Source organism: Podarcis tiliguerta, assembly GCF_965153285.1.
Source record: "Podarcis tiliguerta genome assembly, chromosome: Z".
Taxonomy (NCBI): domain Eukaryota; kingdom Metazoa; phylum Chordata; class Lepidosauria; order Squamata; family Lacertidae; genus Podarcis; species Podarcis tiliguerta.
The window spans coordinates 2,243,306-2,264,000 of NC_139553.1; the positions used below are offsets into that span (position 1 = coordinate 2,243,306).

Here is a 20,695-nt window from a genome sequence, read left to right on the forward strand (position 1 = left end):
ACTCTGGGGTTGTGGCGCTCATCTCGCTTTAATGGCCGAGGGAGCCGGTGTACAGCTTCCGGGCCATGTGGCCAGCAGGACTAAGCCGCTTCTGGCGAACCAGAGCAGCGCACAGAAACACCGTTTACCTTCCTGCTGGAGCGGTACCTATTTATCTACTTGCACTTTGAGGTGCTTTCGAACTACTAGGTTGGCAGGAGCAGGGACCGAGCAACGGGAGCTCACCCCGTCACGGGGATTTGAACCGCCGACCTTCTGATCGGCAGTCCTAGGCTCTGTGGTTTAACCCACAGCGCCACCTGCGTCCCAAGGGAGTTGCCTTGCACTGTGCCAAACCCTTCCCTTGTTTCCCAGGAATGCTGGGCAGATTGTCCTTCAGATTTGCTCCAATGAGGTGGAAGCAATTACCAGCTTAGGAGATTGAGCCACCTGGACCAAATTAGCAGCTTTGCCAATCTGGTAGTGCAGAGGGCAGCTGTCAGAGACTGCCTGGGTGGGTCAGCAGGGGAACCCCAGGAATTTGCACTAGCACAGACAGAGAGGCCAGCTGGCACTGCAGAGACCAGCTGGAATGGAGGCCGGGTTGGCACTCCCTATTGAGGACAGCAGGACCCATATGTGCCCAATGGTCAGGGGGGCAACTGAAGGGAGCTGAGCCACTAGTGGTCATCTTTAGCCCACCAAAGGGCCAGGGGTCAATCTGCTCCATGTCATCTCTGGGCAATGTGGAATAATAGGGCAGCATATATGTTGTGTTTTTATTTATCATAGTTATTAAGGCACATGGCCACTTACTGCCACCAGTATATATGAAAGTCTGGTTCCTTTAAGAATACACTGAACCTTCATTCTCAAAAACAATGGAACTCACAGGTGGACAACACCATTTATTTTTATAAATCTTATTTGTTTGCAAAGGGAATATTTGAATGACTTGATGCTATATGACACCTTTGGAGCCGCGCTAGATCTTTGGGTGCATGCAGGGAGAATCCGCAGCAACCTACCTGTAAACCGGGTCGTGCATGACCACCATCTTGCCCTCATCCCAGGCCCACTCCTTTCTCTGCAGACAGGAACAAAGAATTAGTATAGCCCTCTCCTCCTCCATGAATTTGCCTAGCGCCCTTTTAATGCAATCTAAGTCGGTGGCCATCTCTGCCTCCTGTGGACGTGAGTTCCACAGTTTAACTATGTACTTTATTTCGCCTGTCCTGAATCTCCCAGCACTCAGCATCACTGGAGGACCCCATTAGTTTCTAGAATTAGTAGAGAGGGAAATGAAAGGTCCATCTACTTCTTCAACCTCATGCATGATTTTATTTATTTATTTATTTGAAAAGTTTTTATTATTAAAATAATTCAGCATTAATACACATTGCGAATATACAAGCATACAAACATACATTTCATACAATCCTTAAAAATGTTCAAACATACCTACACTCAGTCCCACAGATATTTCCTTTTCCCATCACCATCCACCACCCCTCACCCCACCTTTGGGTTAGACTTCCAATCTACTCAGTTGCAATTTCTTTCCACTTCTATTACTTTCTTTCACACACCTTTAACCTAATTTCATGCTTCTTTTTCTGTTACACATTGTTACCCATCTTATTTAGTATTTCAGTATTTAAAACGGAACTTGTTTATTCTAATCGGAATTCTGATTTTTCGATATGGTTTTGCAAGTATCCTTTAAACACCTTCCAGTCCCTGTCTATCTTCTCTTTTGAGATCCTTCCAATTTCTCCCATTGTTTTGGATATATTGTAATACTCCAATAATTTGGCAAGCCACTCTGTTTTTGTCGGTATAATACCACTTTTCCAATTTTTCGCAATCAATGATTTCCAACCAAGAAGTTTCAAATGTTGCTAAGGGAGATTGCCCTCCATCCCCTTGATCATTTTTTGCAGGATGAGGGGGTGGGGGCCCTTTCTCTGCCCCCTCCCAGCTCTCCAGCACGACTCCTCTAGGCCCCACTCCTCACCTTCTGCTTCTTGCGCAATATCACTTTCACTCCATCCACCGAGATGATGATGTTGACCTTCTTCTTTTTGATGTTCTTGGCCTTAAATTCATACTGCGGGAAGGAAGAGGGCGGAGAGATGCATTAGGGTGGCCAGTTGCCGTCCAGCTTGGCCCCAAGGCTTTGCAGTGGGTGGGGGGAAAGGTCACGGCAGCAGCCCTGTCACATGGCTAGTGGATAAAAATACCTATCCAATTTCCACCTCATGCTGGTCAATTTGTAAATGCAACCGTTTGCACCCAAAGCCTCCTGCTGCATTGCCCACCCTGATTTTTGTTAATTGCAGACTGCAAAGTCCCTCCGCCCCCCCTTCCTCTCTCTCTCTCAACCGTATGTGCTGGGCTTTTTTTATCTCAGCTCAGGAGGGAGAGAGGCAACTTAGGCCTGCAGTGGAAATGTTCAAAGACCACTTGCGGGGGGCTGTCAGACTGAAACGGCCCCTGATGTGGGCTGCACCACTTAAATATTCATTAAAGCGGGTTTTGAACGAAGCAGCAGAACGGAGCAGTTTCTGTGTGTGTGTTGTAGCAAACAAAACAGCCCTCCCCAAACCCCAAATAAAATCAATTGGAGAGAAAGTCAGACGAACGATGATGATAATAATAATTTATTATTTATACCCTGCCCATCTGTCTGGGTTTCTCCAGCCACTCTGGGTAGCTGGGTAGCTACAAAATATTAAAAATACAATAAAAACCAGACATTAAAAACAGGGCTGCCTTCAGATGTCTTCTAAAAGTCAGATAGCTGCTTATTTTCTTGACATCTGATGGGAGGCTGTTCCACAGGGTGGCGCCACCACCAAGAAGGCCCTCTGATTTCATCCTTTGATTTGAAGGGCTCAGTCTTGGAATGCAGGGTGTGCTTACTCAATGGGGTGCAGATGTGTGAACTCTGCACATCCTCAGAGGCGCCTGCATTTGCTTCATGCACTCAGAGGCACGGGTCCCAAGGTCAGTCTCAGCTGTGCTTTAAGCCTTCCTTGTTTGACCTTCCATCAGTAGCCTTTCTCCACCCTGCCCTGAACTTTGCTCTCCACCTACTCAGTCAGAAGGATGGATTAGCCTAGCCTAGCCTCCCCCCACCCACAACCTTGGGTCCAGGATTGAAGGCAGCAAGCAGGCAAGAACAGCCCCCGCCCCAGGCAACCACTTGGTCCCCGTTAAGCTGTGACCTCTTGATCAAGCCATGAATTATTACACAGAGCAAGCTGTTTAGAAAGCTAAATTTAACCACAAAGTGTGAACACACAGAGAGAGGGAGGAAGGGGGAGGGAGGGAGGGAGGGAGGAAGGAAGGAAGGAAGGAAGGAAGGAAGGAAGGAAGGAAGGAAAGAAAGAAAGAAAGAAAGAAAGGAAAGAAGGAAGGAAGGAAGGAAGGAAGGAAGGAAGGAAGGAAGGAAGGCCAGCTGTGTTCTTGTTTACACAAAAAAGAGGGACAGGGTATGATCCCTGCTGTAAGGACAGAAGCAGCTCCACCAAAGCTCTTCCTTCAGAAGCACTGCCACCGCAACCTCTGCCTGGGGCAAAGAACATGGCTTCTCTCTCCCCTAACACATACCGGATATGCACCTGTGGAACCAAAATCTGCCCTTTGCCCAAGGGCAGAGCCAGGTGCTGCCTGTTCATTCGAACACACCTGTTCCCCCAGCCAGGAGGCCTTCTAGCGGTTTCAGACTACAACTCCCATCAGCCCTGGGCACAGGCTGTCCTAAGAGATCTGTTTCCACTTTTGAACTGCTGGGACTTCAGAGGCCCAGGCGTGGGCTGCTACAGCCCCATACCCCAGTAGGGCAGTGCAGCTGCGTGGAGAGCCCTTTCTGCTTCCTCAGGATGGCGGAGGCTGCCCCCTCGGGCTCTTGGAGCTGAGAACCTCTGCAAGGCGTGAGAAGGGGAGCCATGCCAGGGATGGGTGCCCGCTGGCTGCTGCCCTCTTCTGCCCTCACGCAGAGCCGCTCACTGCTTTGAAATCGGGACTGGAAGCCAAAGAATATTTGCACCCCAGGGCGAGTGATGGGGTTGGCTCCTCCTGAGACCTGTGCTTTGGCTCCTCTGTGCAGGTTCTGCACACATCCGTCTGTTCGGGGGAAGAGGCCAAAAGCTGCTGGATCTGATATCAGAGGGGCTCAATCGCTACTGTTATTATTAATTCTTAAAAGCAGGTTTGCTTCTTGGGAGAAAAGCAATGTCAAACCTGGACAGCATCTTAAAAAGCAGAGACATCTCCTTGCCGACAAAGGTCCGTATGGTTAAAGCTATGGTTTTCCCAGTAGCGATGTATGGAAGTGAGAGCTGGACCATAAAGAAGGCTGATCGCCGAAGAATGGATGCTTTTGAATTCTGGTGCTGGAGGAGACTCTTGAGAGTCCCATGGACCGCAAGAAGGTCAAACCTGCCTAATCTGAAGGAAATCAGCCCTGAGTGCTCACTGGAAATACAGATCATGAAGCTGAGGCTCCAAGACTTTGGCCACCTCATGAGAAGAGAAGATTCCCTGGAAAAGACCCTGATGTTGGGAAAGATGGAGGGCGCAAGAAGAAGGGGATGACAGAGGACGAGGTGGTGGGACAGTGTTCTCGAAGTTACCAGCATGAGTTTGACCAAACTGCGGGAGGCAGTGGAAGACAGGAGTGCCTGGCGTGCTCTGGTCCATGGGGTCACGAAGAGTCGGACACGACTAAATGAATAAACAACAACAACAAACCACTTGGAAGTTTGAGCATGACTGACATCTGCAGCTCCTTCAGAGGTTAGGACCGGAACTAGTACAGTGTTACCTTGGGTTACAGACGCTTCAGGTTACAGACTCCGCTAACCCAGGAATAGTACCTCGGGTTAAGAACTTTACCTCAGGATGAGGAGGTGCGGCGGCAGCAGGTGGCCCCATTAGCTAAAGTGGTACCTCAGGTTAAGAGCAGACCTCCAGAATGAATTAAGTTCTTAACCCGAGGTACCACTGTAGATTCAAACGACAATAAGAGAGATGCCAGCTGAACATTAGAAAACTTTCTGACAGTAAGAGCTGCGTGACAGTGGGGTGCGTTAAGTCAAAAGGTGGTGGGCCTTCCTTTGGGTGGGCATCTGTCAGGGGTACTTCAGTCGAGATTCCTGCACTGAAGGGGGTTGGACTAGATGACCCCTGGAGATCCCTTCCAACTCCACCATTCTATGATTCCACGGCTGCCAGAATAGGAATAATTGATGATGATGTGTGTGTGTGAGAGAGAGAGAGAGAGAGAGAGAAAAGGGCTCCCAACATTTTGGAGCCTTAACTCCATATCAGGATAAAATAATAATAATAATAATAATAATAATAATAATAATAATAATAATTTTTATTTATACCCCGCCCTCCCCAGCCAAGGCCGGGCTCAGAGCGGCTTACAAGCAATAATAAAAACAAGATGAATGATTACAACTTAAAAACAAAAGTAAAATACAACATTAAAATAATGGAACATTAAAATATTAAAATGTAGCCTCATTGCAAGAGAAGTAAAAGAAAAAAGAAAGAGAGGGAGGGAGGGAATCAAATTGGCTCCAAGCCAAAGGCCAGGCGGAACAACTCTGTCTTACAGGCCCTGCGGAAAGAAATCAGATCCTGCAGGGCCCTGGTCTCATGAGGCAGAGCGTTCCACAAGGCCGGAGCCAATACTGAAAAGGCCCTGGCTCTGGTTGAAGCCAATCTAACTTCCTTAGGGCCTGGGACCACTAGGGTATTGTTGTTTATGGACCTTGAGGCTCTCCGTGGGGCATACCGGAAGAGGCGATCCCGTAGGTACGAGGGTCCTAGGCCGCGAAGGGCTTTAAAGGGTCAAAAGCAGCACCTTAAATCTGACCCTGTACTCCACCGGGAGCCAGTGCAGTTTGAAAAAGCATAAATGGTGCATGACCATCAAAAATATTAGCACCATGTAAAGGACACAGAAACCAGTCCAACTTACTTTTTCTTTAGCATACAAAACACTGTTGGCCCTGCCAGATTCTGCCTCCATTTGCACTGCCCTTCTGGTTCACATTTCCTTATGGGCCTGCATTCCAATGCACAACTCCCCTCCCACAAAGAAGGCAGAATCATGGAGTTGGGAGGGACCCCCAGAGGTCATCTAGCCCAACCCCGTGCGATGCAGGAGTGTTAAGAGACTCCTAACAGCAACCTCCATGCAGCACTCCCCCTGATCCTGCCTCTGTTTAGAAAGCCAGTAATAGAACAACCCTTCTCCCTCCACCTAGGTTTCATCTCAGAGGACCAAAGCAGCCACCGGAATACCTCAACTCCACCCCCCCCCACCCTGAGACAACCACCGCCAAGCACCTGCCCAGGTGGAGATGCCCACTGGGCACCCGCCTCCTCCAGAATGAAAATCTTGACTGGCAAAACATGTTTACTGCAGCTGCACAAAAAGCATTTTGGGCACCGTTAATCCTGTGCAGGTAAGATATGATCAGAGTCCTGAACTTTTATTGGTGTGGGGATGGAGAACATTCATGCAGTCATTTGCTGCATTTCCATCTCACCCCCCCCCCCCATGAGGTAGAGCTTACGCAGAGAGTCAGTGATCGGAGCAAGGTCACCCAGTGAACTTTATGGCCAAGAACGATTTGAACCCATGTCTCCCGGCTCTTAGTCCAACAATTAACCACTACACCACCACAGACTTCCCTGTTATGAGCCCCTGAGAGATCTGACGAAAATTTCTCATTTTTCCAACAGCAACTAGCCAGATGCCTCTGAGAAGGCCAGGAAGAGGGCTCAGGATCTCAGCTGTCCCCAACCGGCAGCATTCAGAGGTAGACTTTGTGTTAACATGGAAGCTTCATTTAGGTGCCCTGACCACTAGCCCCCAAATAGCCACCACTTCTCCATGAATTTATATAATCCTTTTCAATAGCCTCCTAAGCCACTGCCCCTCACCATATTTTGTGTCAGTGAATTCCAAAAGTTAGCTCTGTGAAGAAATCATTTTTTAAAAAACCTTTTAATCTCTCCCCCCCCCCCTTTGTTCTTGTTTTTATTATGTATTTGGTGTTTTTATCTTGTATTTTTATGCCGTGAACTGCCCTGAGATCTACGGGTGAAGGGTGCTATACAAATTTAATAAATAAATGCATGCATGCATAAAATATTATCTGCTCTGAATTTACCTGGGACTCAGATATACAGCTGCAAATATAACATTTTGAATGTGTTGCAAAGTGCAATATACAATTGTGACACCAGATGACGACTGTGAGCTATGGCAGATTCAATGCATTTTTCAAAGCAGTTTTTTAAAAAGCATTTTCACGATTTTAACATGTGTAGATTCCACCCTGCTGATCTTTCGTTGTTGTTGTTAAAGTTTTTATTTAGGAAAAAAACTTTACTAAGTGGTTTAAATATTTTGCAACGAAGCAAAACAAAGAATCAGGTGGTGACTTGCTATTATAGATTCAGAGTACCGGTACATGGCTGGATACGACATTTGAACCCAAATGAGTTTTATCTGAAGTGAGACAAGAAAACAGGATGGCTCTTCTTGCAGGAACGAGGCCTCGCAGTAGTGGATAGCAATATGTACCAAATCAGTACCAAAATGAAACATGATTCAGTGGGAGCCATCCAGCCATGCGCTTGCATCTTAATACATGCCAGAAAACACCCTCAACATGGCAGCGGAGTCCACTGGCACATGAAACATGTGCATTTGGTGAAAAGTGCATTTCATTTAGTGATCTCCCCGCCAATCCCACCCTGAGCTAAAATAGGATGCCAGAAGGTGAAAACCTCCCCTGTGCACATTTCTTAGGGCTGCGCATGATTTCACACGCATCAGTCATCTCCCACTTGCAGAATGAAATGTGCTTGCAGAAGAGCGTGATGGATGGAGCCTCATCAGAATTATTTGGCGGGGGGAGGGGGGAGTTTAATGAGCACAGGCCTCCCTTTGGCAGTCAAGAGGCGTTTCTGCGGAGGCACTGCAGACACAAGGAGAATCCCTAATGCGCCCGTCTTGTGTGGGCAGAGAAGGCGCCAAGCGCATCCTGGATACTAAATAATGCATATCCACCCCTCCACACACCCCCCGACCTCCCTCTCCTCTTCATTGCAAAGGAGCTATTTCGGGCTGCATGGATTTCCAAGCCAGAGAGAGGTGGGGAAGAGATTCATTCACTTAGCACGGGAAAAGAACAAAAATCCCTTGAGCCAGTCTTCACAGAAAGGACTCCCCGAAGAGAAGCAGAGATGGAAGGCAGGACATTTGGAGGAGGAAAACGGAGCGTGGGGTCAGGGGCTGGCATGCATGGCCCCACCATGCAGCAAGCTGAAGCAGCCTGCTTTAAGGTAGTAGGGCTTGGAGGGTGGGGGGGGGGGGACAGATGTCTGGACAGCACAGCTAGGCTTTTCCCAGGGGGTGGTCCCCACAAGGGTTGGAGTGCTGGTTTGGAAGAATCTTTGGCTGTTCACCCTCTCTTGGAAGCCAGGCCAGCCTCCCGAAATGAGCTTCTTTGCGAACGGAGGTTGATGTTGCTCTTGAGAAAAAAGCCTCCGTTTTCCGGCTCCCACGCTCACCTCCTGGCGCCAGGATGCCTTGTTTGAATCGCGCTCTGTGCTGGCACAAGCCGGGGCACAGATGGCATAATGACACAGACCGTTCCTGAAGCAGCCAGCGCACCCCACGCCCCTCGTGCAGGAACGCACAGCCTGCCCCCATCCCAGGACTTGGCCACCTCCCCGGGGGGTGCATTTCGTGACTCGCCACGCCTGTGTTCATCTGTCAGTACAGCACTGGCTGTCTCCAGCTCAGAAGGGGAGCACGGGCAACATCAGAACAGGGGCAGTTTTAAAAAACCAAACCAGCATGCCAAGGAGTCAAAATCATAGTGCTGGAAGGGATCCCAAGGGTCATCCAGTCCAACCCCCTGAAATGCATGAATCTCAGCTAAAGCATCCCTGACTGGTGGCCATCCGACCTCTGCTTAGAAACCTCCAAGGAAGGAAAGCCCACAACCTCCCAAAGGAGACTGTTCCACTGTCAGAAAGTTCTTCCTGATGTTTAGTCGGAATCTCATTTTTTGTAACTTTAAGCCATGGGTTCGAGTCCTACCCTCCACAGCAGGAGAAAACAAGCCTGCTCCATCTTCCATGGGTCAGACCTCGAGATATTTGAAGCTGGTTATCATATCTTCTCTCAGTCTCTTCTTTTCTAGGCTAAACGTTCCCAGCTCCCTCAGCCCTTCCTCCTAAGGCTTACTTTTCAGGCCCTTGATCATCTTGGTTACCCTCCTCTGCACACCTTTCAGCTTGTCAATGGTATAATAGTATGAATTAGCAAAGGCCAGCTGGTATTATTTTCAGCAGCCTGCTGAGGTTCCCACCATTTCCTTCCAGGCAGCAGATAAAGGGCAGGTAGGAAATAAAATAAAAATTGAGACGGTTTGGAGACAGCAGCCTTTTAATGGAAAGTTATAGGTTGCTGGGCAGATACAAAGGAACATCATGCTCAGCCACACATGGCACTCTTCCGGGAGATCTCCTCCAAAAACACCCACACAGGAGCGGTGACATTCGAAAGTGCCCCAAGAGAGGAGGATCTGTGTATTCTGCTTGGGTGCTGTCAATGTTGCCCCGCAGGGCAAGACAAGGCAGATTTTGGCTAAACATCAGCAGAGACTTCGTTACGATAGGAGGTGTTCACCACTGCAACAACCTGCTTCCTTTGCCGGAGGTACTTAGGCAGAGGCCAGGCAGCCTTCTGCCAGGGATGCTTACGTTCCTGCATTGCCTGCCCTGCCCTAAGCAGGGGCTGGAGAAGATGGTCTCTAAGGTTCTTGCCAACAAAGGACCGTATAGTTAAAGCCATGGTTTTCCCAGTAGTGATGTATAGAAGTGAGAGCTGGACCATAAAGAAGGCTGATCGTCGAAGAATTGATGCTTTTGAATTATGATGCTGGAGGAGACTCTTGAGAGTCCCATGGACTGCAAGAAGATCAAACGCATCCATTCTTAAGGAATTCAGCCCTGAGTGCTCACTGAAAGGACAGATCCTGAAGCTGAGGCTCCAATACTTTGGCCACCTCATGAGAAGAGAAGACTCCCTGGAAAAGACCCTGATGTTGGGAAAGATGGAGGGCACAAGAAGAAGGGGACGACAGAGGATGAGATGGTTAGACAGCGTTCTCGAAGCTACAAACATGAGTCTGACCATACTGCGGGAGGCAGTGGAAGACAGGAGTGCCTGGCGTGCTTTGGTCCATGGGGTCACGAGGAGTCGGACACGACTAAATGACTAAACAACAACAAAACAACAACAAGGTTCTTCCTGACTCTATGATTCCATCACTGCGTTGACCAGACACTGCACAAAGCCAATCTTCATGCGCTTTACTGCATCCACAGTCCTTTTTTGCACTGTGTGCACAATGGTTAACACCTGCCACCCAAGAATCTTGGTGTGATCCTGTGCATAATTATATCGGATCCACAATGCTTTGTCAAAACACTGTATTGTTGCCGGTACCTGCTAAGGCCATTTTCATTTAGGCAACCCTACCCAGACATGTAGGGACCCGGGTGGTGCTGTGGTCTAAACCACAGAGCCTAGGACTTTCCAATCAGAAGGTCGGCAGTTCGAATCCCAGCGACGGGGTGAGCTCCTGTTGCTCAGTCCCTGCTCCTGCCAACCTAGCAGTTCGAAAGCATGTCAAAGTGCAAGTAGATAAATAGGTACCGCTCTGGCGGGAAGGTAAATGGCGTTTCCGTGCGCTGCTCTGATTTTCCAGAAGCGTCTTAGTCATGCTGGCCACATGACCCGGAAGCTGTATGCCGGCTCCCTCGGCCAGTAAAGTGAGATGAGCACCACAACCCCAGAGTCGGCCACGACTGGACCTAACGGTCAGGGGTCCCTTTACCTTTACCCAGACATATAGAACGCTGGTGTATGTTTTAATCTGTTTTTAATTTATTGCCGAAACTACTTTTTTTGAACGTTTTAAATAAGCGTTGGCTGTTTTTACTGATAATTGCTTTATTCTTTTTTGGGTGGTGGTGTTTTTTTACAACCAAGTGGCGTATAAATTTTATGAAATAAGTAAAATCAATAAGCATGGCTCTTGTGCTTGGGTCCTGCGTACAGGATTCCAAGAGGCATCTGTTCAACAAAATGCTGCAGTAGGTGGGCCACTGGCTTGATCCAGAAGGGCTCATATTATATCCTTTACTCTATAAAATCAAAATTTAAAATTAAAGATATGGCTTACCTGTGCCCCATCCCCTCCCCTCCCCACGGACAGCCATGTCCCCAAAGCAGCCGTGTCCCCAAACGAGGTCTATCAATCATGTTTAGTTTAGCTCCTTGACCCCTCCTTGGCTAACCCAAATCAGCATTCACACAAGCTTGCAGAGACTGCGCCAGCAGCAGGCATGCCCCCCCCCCACCCACACGGCTCTTGGGAATCCAGTTCCAGCAATTCTGAGCATGGCATTAAAAGGTCACCATTGCTTAGAGATTACATGTTTTGCAGGCTGATCCATCAGCCCATCTGCTATCAATCATCCCTGGAACGTGATCTCATAACTGCGGCATTTTCTTCTTAGCTAACAGAGTGACCATCACTCTGACAGGAGGAGATGGCCAAGGCGATGGCGGCCACCATATATTGGAGCGACCCCAAGGGGATGCATCACGATTTTAGCTTTCTATTCTATTCTACTATTGCTAATAAAAAAGGCCATTTTTTTTGCCCTTGCAGAGATAAGGATGGAAACGGAGGGGGGCTAAGCAAAGCTTGCGGCAGGCCAGGGGTGAGGGCTCCTCATTCTGCAAGATGAAATGTAGAATTATGTCAAATGCATGCAAATCTTCATGATTTGCATAATCATGAACTGAGCTCAGGTTATCTTGGCACATAATAATTATTATTTTTAAAGAGCCCTGCCTATGCAAAGCCCTCTCTCCACTGCAAAGTAGTATACCCAGATAGTCCAAAGATAACTTGCACATAGTCCTCATTCTTCCGTATGTGTCTTCCTTACAGTCCTGCCCGGTGGGTCGCTGACAGAGTGCAGATAGAGAGAGGGGGTTTTCTCCCTCTCCCACTGTTCTGGAACTCAGGGCAGTCTCTCAAAGCCAATGGGATGCAGTGCCTACGGAACTCACTGCTGCAGAGTGAGGCATCCCTCCACATTTAGAGGAAATAGGCTACTGACTTCCAGGCACTGAGAAAGAGCCTATGCCTTCAGACTCTGTTGCTGTCAGGTCCTAATTTTTTTTTGGGGGGGGGGGGGTTTCCTATGGTGGCATTTGGTGAGTACAGAATATTGTGCTATAGGTTTAATCTCAATCTCCTTGCTTGAAATTTGAATCCACTGGTTTGGGTGCTACCTCCCAGAGCAGGAGAAAAGAAGTTGGCTCCATCACCCGTGTGTTAAACCACTTTGGGAACTGTAGTTCTAGGAGGGGAATAGGGGCGGGTCTCCTAACACCTCTCAGCACCTTGCAGAAACTACAGAAAACAGCCACTTCTTGAAAGATAACCTCTAAAGTAGAAGCAAGCTCTTCTTATGCTCTTCGTTGGCATCGATCTGTCTCAAGAGACAATGGAGTGTGCTGCTGAAGCACCAAAGAGGCTCTTAAACATTTTGAAACCTGACGCCTTATTTTTTTTGGGGGGGGGGGTGTTGCTCCTGGCTTGCAGGGCTGCTGCTGCAATACTGCAAAAAGGTGCCCAATGCAATCAGCACGTGAAGCTGCCTGTGAATGAGGCCTGCAGCTGTATTATTGCAATGCAACTCCCAGGCCCGCCTTACCCATAGAGGCTAGTGGCGCGGGGCGCCAGGGCGCCATGTTCTGGAGGGCGCCAGGCGAGAGTCTGGGAAACACCAAACGAGTTGCCCGCCTCCTCCAGCCCAAAAAAAGGCTGAAACTCTGGGAAAGGGTGGGTGTGTGTGCCAGAAAGGGATCTTTGCACCACAGCGCCAGATATGCTTAAGACGGCCCTGGCATCTCCTGACCATTCCCCCAAAGGGACAGAATCCCAGCAGGGTTTTTTAGGGGAGAACAAAATAGGAATTCTCCACCGACTTCGCATGATAAAGGTAAAGGTACCCCTGCCCGTACGGGCCAGTCTTGACAGACTCTAGGGTTGTGCGCCCATCTCACTCAAAGAGGCCGGGGGCCAGCGCTGTCCGGAGACACTTCCGGGTCACGTGGCCAGCGTGACAACGCTGCTCTGGCGAGCCAGAGCCGCACACGGAAACGCTGTTTACCTTCCCGCTAGTAAGCGGTCCCTATTTATCTACTTGTACCTGGGGGTGCTTTTGAACTGCTAGGTTGGCAGGCGCTGGGACCGAACAACGGGAGCGCACCCCGCCGCGGGGATTTGCATGATGGCATTGTGCAAATCCACATTTAAAGAGGATGTCACTGGGAGAGCCTTGTGTGGTTTCCAACAGAAAGCCTGTGGCAAAACCAGTCCCCCCCAGGGTGGGGGGGGGTAGGAGGTGCACACATGCACAGCTGGCATGCTCTTGCATGCACCTTTCGACTGAACTGGCTCTGACTTACCCGTAGAATAATGACCCTTCTGGGGAAAAGTCACGCCTGCCTCTCTATTAACAATTACGGCGTAGGAGAGGAGAACAGATTAATTTTGAGGCAGCAGAGCAAGGAGGCCAAAGGACAGTATCTCTGCTCTTTTTGTCCTTGCTCAAGAGCAAGAGCTTGTGCCACAAGCCCTGCAAGCTAAAGCAGACTTGGAGGCAAACAGTAGGAGAGTAATTTACCTTAATTTTCTAATCATTGAGTGGGGGAGATTTTCAGGGCACTGAATCCACCCCCTTGGTTATGCTAAACCTTACTCAGCTTCTCTTCAACTGGCGTCAGATTTTTTTGCACAATAATAATAATAATTTATTATTTATACCCTGCCCATCTGGCTGGGTCTCCCCAGCCACCCTGGGTGGCTTCCAACAAAGTATTAAAATACAGTGGTCTGTTAAACATTAAAAGCTTCCCTATAAAATGCTTATTCTCAGCCATGAGGGCTAAGAACTTGCTTTGTGTGTGCTCCATAGCCAGTTTCCCGTGGCTGAAATCTGCAGTTCATAGCTGCCCCTGGAGGATCAGTTTGGCCCACTGCCTGTACTCAATCCATGACTTTCATTGCTTTCAACCTCCTCTTTAGAACTGCGAATTGTCAGGATATCACTACAGGGCTGGCAACCAGCACCAGGAGTCCCACCAGCCCAGGAATGTCACCCAGAAGACAACAGAGGAGGGGTGGTGTCAGCCGCAATGGTAGCCAAGATTGCTGGGCTTAGCAGAGCGGGACCTTTGTTTGCTACAGAAGCACACCCTTCTCCAAAGGAGTTACTGAGCAGGGACGTATTCAGGGTTACAGCACTGAGTTGCTAGGACCCCAAAAAGTGTCAAATCACAGAGCTGTGGAACTGGAAGGGACCCAGAGGTCATCTAGTCCAACCCTCTGCGATGCAGGAATCACGAGCTCAAGCATCCATGACAGATGGCCATCCAACCTCTGCTTAAAAACCTCCAAGGAAGGAGAGTCCACCATCTCCCAAGGGAGACCGTTCCACTGTTACACAGCCCCTACGTGTCAGAAGGTTTTTCTTGATGTTGAGTCACAATCTCCTTGTAATTTGAAGCTATTGGTTCGAGTCCTACCCTCCACAGCAGGAGAAAACAAGCTTGCTCCATCTTCCATGTGACAGCCTTCCATGTTCCAGGTTCAGGCAGTCTTTCTTTTGCATGGGGTTACATTCTGGACCGGGACACAGGTGGCGCTGTGGGTTAAACCACAGAGCCTAGGACTTGCCGATCAGAAGGTTGGCGGTTTGGCTCGGTCCCTGCTCCTGCCCACCTAGCAGTTCAAAAGCATGTCAAAGTGCAAGTAGATAAATAGGTACCGCTCTGGTGGGAAGGTAAACGGCGTTTCCTTGCGCTGGTCTGGTTTGCCAGAAGTGGCTTAGTCATGCTGGCCACATGACCCAGAAGCTGTATGCCGGCTCCCTCGGCCAGTAAAGCGAGATGAGTGCCGCAACCCCAGAGTCAGTCACGACTGGACCTAATGGTCAGGGGTCCCTTTACCTTTACATTCTGGGCCCCAGGGGGGCCCATGTTAAGTGTTCCGTTCCACGCTGCCCCGCCCTTCTAGTGCCATTTGGGTGACATTTTCAGGTCACTTCCAGGTTTGGCGCTGCATGTGTGTGTGTGTGCAATCGCGTATCAATCAGACATGTCTAAATTGGTAGTTGCCTTTATTTGAAGCTGGCTACCACATCGCTTCTCAGGCTCCTCTTTTCCAGGCTAAACAGACCCAACTCCCTCAACCACTCCGCATAAGGCCTGGTTTCCAGACCCTTGATCATCCTGGTTGTTCTCCTCTACACACCTTCCAGCCTGTCAACAACCTTCTTAAATTGTGGCGCCCAGAACCAGACACAGGACTCCAGTTGTGGCCTGACCAAGGCAGAATACAGCAGTGCTATTACCGTATTTTTCACTCCATAAGACGCATTTTTTTCTTCCTAAAAAGTAAAGGGAAATGTCTGTGCGTCTTGTGGAGTGAATGCGTGGTCCCTGGAGCCGAATTGCCCAGGGGCGAAAAGCAGATCATGCTCTCTTTTTTTTGAAAGAGGGAAGTGGGTGTTGAAACAAAGCCGCTGATCGGCAAGCAATCGGGGAGGGAGATAAGGGACGCTAGCAATAAAGGAGGCTGCCTGAAAGGGGGGAGGTAAAAGCCCATGGATCCTCAGGATGTTTGCATTAGGTCACCCCGAATTCACCATTAGATCACATAGCATGTCCATGGCTACAGCCTGCACCAAAAAACCAACACACATCCACTGTTTCGTGGGGCCTCAATGGCGCAAAAACGTGGTTGCAAAGCACGGATCCACAAGGATCCTCAGGATTTTTGCATTGGGCTAGCCCAAACTCACCGTCAAATCACACATCATGTCTGTGGCCACAGCATGAACCACAAAAATCATACATCCACTGTTTCGTTCAGAATTTTTTTCCCCTTGTTTTCCTCCTCTAAAAACTAGGTGCATCTTATGGAGCGAAAAATACGGCACTTTGCTTGGTCTAGACAGTCCTGTCTTTTCATTTTCACCTCTCCCTGTCCTCAACGGTCCTGAACAAGGAAACTTTGCTGAGGTTTTGTACTGTCCCCATTTAACTTTGACTCAATCAATTCTTAAATGTTTCCATCAGCTAAAAGGCAGAGGCTTGATCCGTCAACCTCCCAACTTCAATTAGCCCACACTGAGAGGCAGGGAGGCGTAGTGAAGCGGTTGCGGGGCATAGACCTCCAGGTGGCTAGGGCTGACGGGTGCTGGGATCCTGACAACATCTGGAGTGCCACAGATGTTCCTCACCACCGGTGCAGCAGTTACATGCCAGGCTGAAAGAACTGGAGGCCTCTCTCTCAGACAAGCCTACCTCGGAGGGTTGTTTGCAAAGGATAAAACAGGCAGGGAAATGGCAGCCCTATGGGTGGCCTTAAAAACCTTCTTCTGAGGCAGTTCTTCAGGAACTTCCCACCCCCAAACGCACATGCCAAGGGGTAGGGCCTTTTCGCTGGTGGCACCCCCAAATAAGTGTCTTCAATTGTAGCGTTCAGGCGCCAGGTTAAACCCTCTCCTTTAAAGCAAGGCTCCTGATCGATGGATTGCTGGTAGGAATACGGCTGCAAAGTTGGCTCCCCTGCCTTCTGACTTTCCACCCTGTTTGGTTTATTTACTTATTCTGAAAATGTGATTTATGGTTTCAGCGCCAGCTTGCCTCTCTGCTTCCCTTGTATTAACCTGGGTTCTCAGTGGGTCAATAGATTTATATTTTGCATGTTTGTCTCACCTTTTCCTCCAGGGTGGCATACCTGGCTCTCCCTCTTCCCATGTTAGCCTCTCACAACAACCCTGCGAGGTAGGTCATGCTGAGAGGCAATAGCCTGATAGATGAGATGAGGATTTGAACCCTGGCCTCCCAGGTCCTAGCAAGGCACTCTGAGCTTGCTTTGGCCTTGCTCTGACACTGCACCTCCAGAGGCAAAGCCTGAACGAATTATCTTGCCATGGAGAGAAAGGAAGCGTGCAACCTGTTCCATTTAACGCTGTGAGTGGCATAAGAAGAGTTGTATCTCAATGCTAGATCCTCCACTTTGCATGCAGAAGGTTGCAAGTTCAATCCCCAGTAGCAGAGCACCAGCGTGGTGTAGTGGTTGCAGCATCAGATAAGCATCCGGGAGAGTCCAGGGTTCGAATTCCCACTCAGCCACAAAGCTCTCGTGGGCTGGCCTTGGGCCACTCAGCCTAACCTACCTTGAGGGTTGCTGTTGTGGGGATTCAGTGAGGAGTGGGAGAAGAACCATGTACTCCACTTTGAGCTCCTGGGAGATAAAGGTTAGATATTTATTATTATCATCATCATAATCACCACCATTAATTAAATTTGTATAAAGCCCTTCATACGAAGATCACAGGGTTGTTTACAACATAAGCATATACAGTGGTACCTCGGGTTACATATGCTTCGCGTTACACACTCCGCTAACCCAGAAATAGTGCTTCAGGTTAAGAACTTTGCTTCAGGATAAGAACAGAAATCGTGCTCCGGTGGCGCGGCTGCATCAGGAGGCCCCATTAGCTAAAGTGGTGCTTCAGGTTAAGAACAGTTTCAGGTTAAGAACGGACCTCCGGAACAAATTAAGTACTTAACCCGAGGTACCACTGTAGAATGAGAATGCAAAATACATAACAAAACAAAACAAAACAAATACCCCCCCCCCAAATAAAACTAATCTCTAGGTAGGGCTTGGGAATGTCCCTGGCCTAGGGCCCTGGAAGGCAGAGGCTGCCAGTCAGTGCAGACCAGACCCGGGGGGAGGGGGGTTAACCCTTGGCCCTCCAGATGTTACTGGACTACAACTTCCATCAGCCCCAGGAAGTGCGGCCAACAACCAGGGAGGATCGGAGTTGTAGTCCAGCCACACCTGGATGTCTGCAGCTTCCTTCACACCAATTATGGGCAACATTGGGCTAGATGGACCAGCAGCTGGTCTCAGGGTGAGGCCCTTTCCTAAACCATCCCCAAGCTCTGAAAGCAAGCATAGGCTACAAAGAACCAGAATGTAATGGGGGGGCCAGGGTACGCCTGCCAAGGAGCGCACCAATCGCCACCCCACTTAATATTCAAGCGGCAAGAATAATGACATCCGCTGTCACTGTCAAAGCTGGAAGAATCGGCTGGGGAGGAGGGGGGATTAGCTACAGCTCAGTCAGTCGCAGAAAAAGTCTGTGGCTTCAGGAGGCTACTAATAATCCCGGAGAAAGGCTGGCAATTTTTAACGCAGAAAAACCCCCACACATTTAAATGCAGGCTTAGCTTAGCCTTAATGTCAAGCCAGCCCAGCAAGCATCAAATTTACATCCACCCAATTTACATTCTGCTCCGAGGGCTGAGCTTTCTCTCTGTTTGTTAAAGAACACCTCTTGCCAATAAGCCAGCCTGAGGGGGGCCATGGCTGTGTCTCTGGGTAGATCCAGGAGCTACCAAAATAACAGAGGGCTCCCACCACTCATTTTGGGTTCCCCACCCACCCTGAGCAGCGGGTAGGAGGCAAGGGGGACACCTGTGCTATGGAAAACTTTACCAGCATGGCTTCAAAGTAAAGCCCTGAAACACTGAAGCCAAATCTCACATCCAGCACCTTTGTGAGAAAGGGATGCCTTAAAAGAGTCAGTGTGCAAATATTTTGCCTTTGTTTGTTGTTAACTGCCCCATATATGCCCACTCGCCTGCTTGGATCTGTGGAACTGGCCACATCATACCCGTTCCGGCATCTGTGGGAACTCGATCTCGTAGGGTGGCAGCACCTGTAATTTTGGAACTCTCTACCTGATGTCAGCAGCCTTTACTATACTCCTTTTGTGCCTGCTAAAAGCATCTTTGTTTAGACATGCCAACCCAGAAGTTTAGAAAGTTGGTGTGAGCGTTAATCTGCTTTTAGTCCACCATTATTTTAACTTCCCAAAGGTCGTAAATTATTGTTGTTAATTTTTCTCAGTGATATTTTCTTTGTTTTATCCCATTTGCAAATGGTTTTTAAAATGTCAGTTTCATATTTGGCTGACGAAGGTTCCTAAAATGCTCAGCTCTCACTGGAGACCCTGGAGACTGCAATTTAGCACAGGATTCGCAAAACTTTCTCTAGAGTTTCCCACCCTCCTTGCAAGCACCCCCACCCCCTTCAGAAAACTACAGCTCCCATCCCTCCAGGTGTCTTGATCAGGAGCCTGGTGCTGAACCTAAGAGGACGCTGCAGGGTCAGGCCCATGGCCCATCTAGGCCAGCCTCCAGGTGCCTGGATGAAATCTGCAAACAGAACCCAAGCATGAGAGCCTTCTCCCTTTCTGTGGTTTCAGAAGCATAGCCAGGCTTGTGCAGAGCTTGTCTGAGGCCCAGGGCAAGAGTTCCCAAGTCAGCTGGGAGGCATGGGGCAATCCTGGCATGACAGTGTATGTCTGGCATGTTCCTGGCAGGGAGCTCTGGCCAGCTTAGTCCTCTGAGACTCAGGGCAAGTCCACTCAAGCTCCTTTCCTGCTTCTGCCTGGGCCTGAACATTGCTGTCTCCAACTGTGGACATCATGGCTGGGAGCCATGGACAGCCCTCTCCTCCATGAATGTGCCTCCTGTGGGCGGGAGTTCCACAGGTTAACTACAAATTGTGCAAAGAAGCACTCCCTTTTATGTTGGAAGCTGAATCTTCCATCATTATTTCCCTTCTCTTCCCTCCCACTCCCCTTTTATGAAGATCACCCGCTCTGAGACCCCACGGCTAATTCTCCCCTGGCCTCCTCGCTGGCCCAAGCAGGACCAATTCAGCCAGGTAGCCCTGGGGATTATCTAATTGATTTTTTATTTTTGTTGTTATTCATGTTTTTATACTGTATTTTATGCTGCTTTTATAATTAAGTGTTTAAAATTTGTTGTTAGCCGCCCTGAGCACGGTTGTTGAAGGGCTGGGTATAAATAAAAATTTATTATTATTATTATTTATTATCATTTAGCTTCACTGGGTGCCAAGTTCTGACGGATGGAGAGAGGCAGTTGCCATTTCCTCTTTCCTTCTCCACGCCACACACAATTTTACAGACCTTTGGCATGCTTGGAGCTGCTTTGGGATTTGTCACGTAGACCTGGCTTTGCCTGGGAGCACATAGGTCTTGTTCCCCTTTCCTCCGCCGACGCCGCTGCTTGGCCTCCCCACCCCCAGCCCCTTTCTAACTGCCAATTAGCTGTCACAAGCAAGGCGCCCACGCTGAGACCCAGCTGGGAGATGCGAACACAGGGAATGCCTTCCTCCTTATTAAATCTCGGAAGCCTTTTTATAAAAGGGGAGGGGGGAGGGAGGGGAGGGCGGAATAGCTGGCCCAGAACACAAGGAGGATGCTTCATAAAGCCACTCAGCACAGCTGATTAGGGGATTAGCGGATGCCAGCCTACAGAGCCCGCAGGACGACACGGAGGGGGGCAGCCTATGGGAGAGCCCCCTGCAAGGCACCTGAGCGCAGGCAGCTGTTGGAAAACAGGACTGGAGGGCTTTTGGCTGGCACAGCAGGGTGGAAGCAGGGAAAGCAACAGGATTTTGGTGTGAAT

General features: G+C 49.2%; 1 protein-coding gene across 2 annotated transcripts in view; it reads right to left on the reverse strand.

Annotated features, from left to right (window-relative positions):
• The window catches only part of LOC310669268 (carboxyl-terminal PDZ ligand of neuronal nitric oxide synthase protein-like), a 51,228-nt gene that overhangs the window by 15,672 nt on the left and 14,861 nt on the right, over positions 1-20,695 (reverse strand). Inside the window, exons 3-5 of one of the 2 annotated variants that reach the window (XM_083423080.1) lie at positions 17,359-17,426; positions 1,997-2,089; positions 1,008-1,066 (exon numbers count right to left, since the gene is read on the reverse strand). In XM_083423080.1, coding sequence (XP_083279206.1) covers positions 1,008-1,036 — 29 coding nt within the window. In that variant the 5' untranslated portion in view covers positions 1,037-1,066; positions 1,997-2,089; positions 17,359-17,426. The remainder of the gene's footprint in view (positions 1-1,007; positions 1,067-1,996; positions 2,090-17,358; positions 17,427-20,695) is intronic. The other variant, XM_083423079.1, reaches the window with a different exon arrangement.